The 7,420-nt window shown below is 40.7% G+C and overlaps 1 protein-coding gene across 1 annotated transcript; it reads right to left on the bottom strand.

The window, feature by feature from the left end:
- Positions 1 to 3,278: 3,278 nt before the first annotated feature.
- Positions 3,279 to 6,143, bottom strand: LOC129773111 (uncharacterized). Its single transcript, XM_055776665.1, has 2 exons — positions 5,588 to 6,143; positions 3,279 to 5,158 (listed from the first exon to the last, which is right to left on the bottom strand). Exons 1-2 carry the CDS (start codon positions 6,141 to 6,143, stop codon positions 3,279 to 3,281), a joined length of 2,436 nt encoding a protein of 811 aa, XP_055632640.1.
- Between the last annotated feature and the right edge of the window lie 1,277 nt (positions 6,144 to 7,420).

Genomic DNA, 7,420 nt, shown 5'->3' with positions numbered 1-7,420 from the left:
GTTACTAAGCAAACGATCATGAGGCCATAACTCAGTGCCCTCAATTGACCCTCTTTGTGTGTTATTATAGCTACGACTTCCACGCAACAATCATCATGTCACGGTAATCTCAGTCCCTTACTGCTCACATTTCGGTCTGCTGCATCGGTAATTGGTACTATTAACAACACAACAAGAAAACCTCATATCAACAGTCCCGCTGTGTCCAGTCCAACTGTGAACGTTCGAACAATAGGGATATTTTTACGCTGAAAAAGGCGACATGTGTATCGATAAGATAGGAATACTCTTTCGCCCAAATGGCTACTGTGAATAGATAAAAGTGTGTATCGTCAAGATTGAAATACTCTTGCGCCGTAAATATGGCTACTGTGTAATATACAACAATATTACGTAAGGATAAAAAAATGTACATGAATAAATTCGGCTCTGTTACAGCTGAATTGCTAAATGACCCTAATAAAATAAACAAATGGGATAGAAAAAACATATAGGAACAAAAGCATCGAAACAGAAATCATTAACAAAATCAAACATTTATCAGATCCACTTGTCATTATGGGTGACGCCTCATATACTTTAGGAGGATGCGCATATGATGGAAGAAACAATACGATCCTAAAATATGCCGAAATTGTGTTATCCTTCACAATCACCTCTGCACCCGATTCGACACCCACCTCGGATCAACATCTGCCATTGACTAAACGTTCTCCTCCTGTGATCGCCCCCAGATTGAGTTGGTTTGTTGACAAAAACCTCAGAGGAAGCTATCATTTATACTTTCATTTCTAGGTCACAGTAAAAGGTCAATAACAGATATCAAGAGGCGCCTTCATTTGATGAAGGCAATTAGCGGACGTTGTCGGTTAGGCTTACGAAAAACTATTTATAACATCGTTAGAAGTCTACTCTACTCGTCTACTCCAAATCACAACACGATATTAAACATTACAGCCGTGCTTCCTGGGAAACACTTGCAAATTAATTCAACAAAAAATTTTCTCCTTACCTAAGTTCCACTCTGCAGAACCTACAACGTATGGCTTAGTGTTAAACATGTCATTTCTAAGACTGAAATTTCAGGTTGGAGACAACATCAGGACTGCATTAGCAAAAGACAGCAGCGAGGAGGAAAAAAAAAGGATACAGGTTTATCTAACCTCTTATACATATCTTTTGTGAAAACACACCTTTTCAGCACTAATCGTACACCTCATATGGGCGTGAGTTTTTTCCCATCTTTTTTTCAGCACTTTCAGCACTCCTACTACCTCAACACACACAATCAGCAGTTTTTCTCGAGGCTCCCCCAACGGCCTTTCCCTAGGCCTTCTGAAAGAGTTTTACACCTACTGAGGTGATCTCCTCCAAGACTAAAGGTGTTAAACTCTCCGAGTTTAAAGTCTCTAGAATTCAACAAAACACAACAACAACAAAATCCACTTAGTTAGCTGTCGACAGGAACCGAAAGTATATAAACATTATAACCTTAATCTAGGACATTGATGAGACTAAAATAAAATCATGGGGCACGTTTGATTTTCGTTATCCATAGTTAATAGTTTATTCATATGCCCCACAATTTTATTTCAGTCTCATGAATGCCCTAGATTTATTTTTATTTTAGTCTCATCAATGCCCTAGATTAAAAAAAGGGTTGTGATAACTACTAACTGCTACTTGGCTAATTATTTTTTAGGTTTTAGCACATTATCTGTATTATTATTATGTTCCATCACAATGAAACCGTTTAACTTAAAAAGTTTTTTTTTTACTTTTTCCTTTTTTACTTTTTTTTATTTTTTAGTTTTTAGTATATTATCTGTATCATTTGTATATTTCTCTATAATAAAAACATTCCAATTTTTTTTAGAATGTCATGATGAGATTTTTTGCAATTCCAATCAACCATTTTGTACCGGCGACCTTTCTGAGATTGTTCATAATGAAGTTCGTTTTTCAAGTCAAGTTCACCCATTTGATACAAATATTCCAATAAACATTTCTTGAACTAATATTAAATCAGCCATTTTATAGCGGCGGTCGTTTAAAACCGTTAAAAAGGTAATTGGCTATTTTGATACTGCGGCCATCTCGGATTTGAATTTTACATAAATATCTGTGATCACATATTACTAACATAGATAATTAGAAAAAACGCCATATGAGCATTGATAAAAATATATATTTTGGAAAAATAAATAAATAAATAGCTGTGATCTACTGGTCAAGCCTATTCATCTGCTGTCTCAACAACATTTGAAGAACAGGTAATTTTGATCAGAAAAAAATGTTTGTTGGTGCGATAAAAATAATTTGCATCATTTTCATGATGTACTCTTTTTTCAATCGTCCGCAAAAAATCATTCAAATCATTCAAAAACCATTATTCTGCACCATATTTCTTTAAAAATTATATTTAATGTTACTTTGAAAATTATGACATCATAATCTTTTTTATTATAAATGTCTGTTCATTTAGATTACAACAAATAAATATTCCCTCGATTAATTGAATACTGAAAGACAATTATTCGAATGAATCGAAAATTTTAAAATGCCCCCACGAATAATCGATAATCGATTAAACGAATAATTGGGACATATCTAGGTGTGCGCCGCAAAGTTCCGCATTCTGATGCCAGATTCATGGAAGAGAGACGAAATGGTTGGAAAGAATTGCCTGACTAATTTCCAACAACAGAATTCCACGCTATCGATTAAAAATCCTAAACCGAGCCACTCTTTTGAAGACTTTTATGTAATTTTCACATTGAACAAAAAATTAGAATTGTAATTTTTTTTAATTTGTTTTTTTTTTACTTGACAATATGATATTTGTTAACGGTTGTTCGAGACGAGACTTGAATAACGCGGACACTCGCTTAAACTCGCGATTCCGCCGACAAGAGAAGTTTGGATAACGAATTGTTCAAAATAATTCACTAAACCGAGATGTATAAATTCACAAATTTTATTTCACCGATAGCAACGAGATAACGTCCAGATCGGTGGCCGGTTGGTACGAAAAAAAAAGATCGAGAACTTTTGGATGCTAGTTTTTATACTTTTTTTGTGAGCTTTTTTTACAAAAATTGTGGTTTGTGTACTGGATATTACTTATCCTCTACTACTGCAATTTATAGTGTTTGGCTGAGGTTTGTTCCTAAGCTACTATACTAAACACACCGGCCACCTTGAATTACATTTCAATATTTTTTTTTAATTCAGTAAAGCAATGTATATTCTAAATTCTTCTAAATAACACAGATATATTAATTCATGGTGATAGGGTCGCCTGTTGACCCAGGGGAAACCTTTCCGATGCGTTGTTTCGTGAGGTCTCCCTCAATCGGGAGTATACACAGCCTGGAGACTGACCGTTTGGTGATGGTGCCGGATGGCAGTCGGACTGACGCTACACGCACTATTCCATCTGCGCCCGGATGAACACTGACAACTCTGGCAATGGACCATTTGGAAACCGGAAGAGATTCTTCCTTCAAAAGAACGATGGCACCGATGACGAGGTTGTGTGTGGATTTGGTCCATTTATAGCGTTGCTGCAACGTTGAAAGGTACTCTCGATGCCATCTCTGCCAGAAGTGTTGCGTGTACCGCTGGAGTCGTTCCCAACGATCGAGACGATTCTCAGGAACTGACTCATACTCCGGTTCGGGAAGAGCTTCTAGTGGTCGACCGATGAGGAAATGTCCAGGCGTAAGAACCTGAAGGTCATTCGGATCATTCGAAAGTGGCGAGATGGGTCGAGAGTTGAGGCAGCCTTCAATCTGTGTGAGCACGGTACAGAAGGCTTCTTGAGTCAGAAACGCATTGCCGATGATTCGTCGCAGATGATGCTTCATTGACTTGACACAGGCCTCCCACAAGCCGCCGAAATTGGGAGATCGAGCTGGAATGAAATGGAACTGTATAAACTGATTTGATGCTTCGGCTGTGACTGCATGACGATGTTGCTCTGACATGAATTGCTTGCATAGCTCGCGAAGCTCTCTGTCGGCGCCTACAAAATTAGTTGCGTTATCGCAATAAATATTTTTCGGGCGGCCACGCCTTGCGATGAATCGGCGAAGACTGGCGATAAATGCCGCCGTAGTCAGTTCGCTAACCAGCTCTAGATGTGCTGCCTTTGTAGCCATGCAAACATAGACAGCAACGTACGATTTAATTGTGGCAGAACGAGGACCTGCACGTCGCAGATGAAAGGGTCCAGCAAAGTCTATGCCAACATTTTCGAAGGCATAGGATTTCGTTACTCGAACTGATGGTAACGATCCTATCAACTGGGAAATAATACTCGGTCGAGCCTTGACGCAAGTTACGCAGGACTGTACCACAGCACGCACAAGATTACGTCCTTTCAATGGCCAAAACCGCTGACGTAGTGTTGCCAAGAGCAATTGTGGACCACAATGCAGCTGCTGGCGGTGCATGGTTTCTGCTATTAGTTTTGTCAAAGGATGTTTTCCGGGTAGAACTAATGGGTTTTTTTCATCTGGAGCGATTTCCGCGTTTTTCAGCCGGCCACCAACACGAATTAATCCTGCGCTCAATATTGGGTTGAGATATCGTAATGGAGATGAATGTGGTAGTTGTTTTCCATTTTGGAGTGAAGATAACTCTGGAGCGAAGTGGTCTAGCTGGATTTCACGAACGACAGCATGGAGAGTTTCATTCAGCTCGTCTACTGTTATGAAACCGGAGCGATGAGGAGTGAACACTTCATTAGAATTTGATTTTGAATGAGTTCGAGCGAGACAATTATTCACAAAGCGTCGGCAAAGTGTGCTAATGCGGAGAAATGTTGTGAACGACGAATAACGAGAAATTATTTCGGTGTTTTGCGACTCGGCAATTGTAAGGACTGTTCCTCTGCGTTTTTCGAGAAATTCCTCATTTATGCGGCGAAAATCTCCTGGTGGATCAGGCCACGGCACATCGAGTTCCACTAAAAAGTTCGGACCGTTCCACCACAGTGAGCTATTCAGAAGATGATCAATCCCTGCTCCCCGAGAAATTAAATCCGCGGGATTCTGTTCGCTCGGAACGTGATTCCAAGTGCAGTTGCTGGTGATCTCCTGAATTTCTGCGACTCTGTTGGCCACAAACGTCTGCCACGTTGATGGACTTGATGCTAGCCAGTGGAGAACTATCATAGAGTCAGTCCACAAGAACACATTTTCATTAATACTAATGCTAGACATGACCGACTGGAGTAATCGGGCAAGAAGTAGAGAAGCACATAACTCCAGACGAGCTATCGATTTATTGCTTAGCGGTGCGATGCGTGATTTGGCTGCGAGAAGTCTGATAGTAACATATCCGTCAGAAGAAATTGAACGTAAATAAAGGCACGTTCCATATGCGTGCTCAGATGCGTCACAGAACCCGTGAATTTCGGTCTTAGAAAGGCGACACAGAGATCTCACATGCCGTGGTAGGCGAAAGCTTTGGAGTGAACTGAAAGCGCCTTGATATTCATTCCATTGATGGGTAAATTTTTCTGGCAACGAATAATCCCAGTCGTACTCCAGTTTCCAAAGGCATTGAATGAGAATTTTACCTTGTACAAGTCCAAGTGGATCGAACAGTTTCGAAAGTTGCGACAAAATTATTCGTTTCGTATACTGTTCATGACGAGAAAATTTCGGTAGTTTGTAGAGGAGGGAATCGGATGAAGGTTCCCAGAGCAATCCGAGAGTCTTAATTGGTGCTTCTGAGTCGAATTCAACCAGATCTTTGGTTTCACGTAACTCTGTCGGAATTGTGTTGAGAACTTCTTGTTGGTTGGAGGAAAATTTTCTGAGCTGCATTCCTGCGCTCTCAAAAATCAATATTAATTCTGAACACAGTTGTTTAAGCTCATTCAAATCATTTCTTCCAGTAAGTAAATCGTCCATGTACATATCCTTGCGGATAACCGGAGCTGCCAGAGGGTAGCGATTTTGTTCATCCTCGGCAAGCTGCTGCAGCACTCGAGTGGCGAGAAAGGGAGCCGAGTTAGTGCCGTATGTCACGGTTTGTAATTGATACGTCTTTAATGGTTCGGTGCATTTCCTTCGCCAGAAGATGCGTTGAAGAGGCTGATCCGCGGAATGTACGGTGATCTGGCGATACATTTTAGCAATGTCCCCAGTGACAACAAATGCGTGCATTCGAAAACGCATTATTATAGACAAAAGTGAGTCTTGTATCGTTGGGCCGGCGAGGAGAACTTCATTTAGTGATAATCCTGAACAGCTCTTGCAAGAGGCGTCAAATACTGTGCGAAGCTGAGTTGTTGAGCTGTCCGGGCGTAAAACTGCGTGGTGTGGTAAATAATATCGCGGAAGATCATTATCTTCTTCTAATAATTCTTCTCGTGTAACCTCACGCATATGGCCCAAGCGAATGTATTCTTCTATGAACTCTTCATATTGTATTCGAAAAGAATGATTGATGTCGAGTTTTCGTTCTAATGCTAGAAATCTTCGTTGAGCATTGAATTGATTGTCCCGCAAACGGGGTAACAACTCCTTTTTCTTTGGAAGACGAACTTCGTATCTGCCTTCTTTATTTCGATGGACATTTTCCACAAAGTGACGTTCACATTCCTTTTCAGTTGGGGACCAGCAAACATTCGATGCACATTGTTCTAAATCCCAAAAACGAGAAACTAACTGTTCGAGTCGTTGATTGTGAGTTAAGTAGCAGCTTTGAAACATCGGCGTGTTCGAAGAACGATCAGAGTATTCGCCAGAGACGATCCAGCCAAGCGTTGTGTTTTGAAGTACCGGAAAATGAGGACCCAAAGTAATGCAACCATAACGTAGAAGTTTAAAAAACGTCCCTGCACCAATGAGCGCGTCAATTGATCCTGGAGAGCAGAATGTCGGATCCGCCAGGGTTATCCAACTGGGAATTTCCCAATCTGTTGTTGATATGGGTTGGGCAGGTTGATCACAAGCGATAGTGGGTAAAATCAGGAATTTCAAATTCTCTGTGAAGCCAGAGACACGAGACGAGATTGTTGATTCAACAGCTTTTTTGACTGATGTCAGCAATTGGCCTACGCCGCCAAGGTTAATATTTTCTTTTGAAGCTGGAAGTTTCAACCGCTGGTAGAATGACTCCATCATCAGGTTGTACTGAGTGCAACTATCCAGAAGAACTCTCGCAACATGTTGTTTACCTCCAATGTCGTTAATGTAGATTAGCGCCGTGGAAAGCAATACCGTTTCGTTGGGAAGCTTCGCCGAGTGGGTCGTGAGCGTCACTGGTGGGTTCGTACTTGTCTGACGTGAAGTATACGAGGATGTGTTAAATAGTGATGCGGTCTGGTCTGCAGACACAGGAGACATATTCGAATTCAATGTATTTGTATTAGTCGACGATAGAGTATGCTGCTGAGCGGAAT

This window comes from Toxorhynchites rutilus, chromosome 3 (genome assembly GCF_029784135.1).
Source record: "Toxorhynchites rutilus septentrionalis strain SRP chromosome 3, ASM2978413v1, whole genome shotgun sequence".
In the NCBI taxonomy this organism is placed as follows: domain Eukaryota; kingdom Metazoa; phylum Arthropoda; class Insecta; order Diptera; family Culicidae; genus Toxorhynchites; species Toxorhynchites rutilus.
Note: the sequence above shows the minus strand (reverse complement) of the source record. Positions and strands in the feature narration are given on the sequence as shown.

Excerpts from the sequence above, each read along its gene's own strand:
- LOC129773111 (XM_055776665.1), bottom strand. The coding sequence starts at position 6,143 with ATGTATCGCCAGATCACCGTACATTCCGCGGATCAGCCTCTTCAACGC. Across the intron at positions 5,159-5,587 it reads TCCACTTGGACTTGTACAAG|CATCAAGTCCATCAACGTGG; the intron begins GTAAAATTCTCA and ends TCCACTGGCTAG.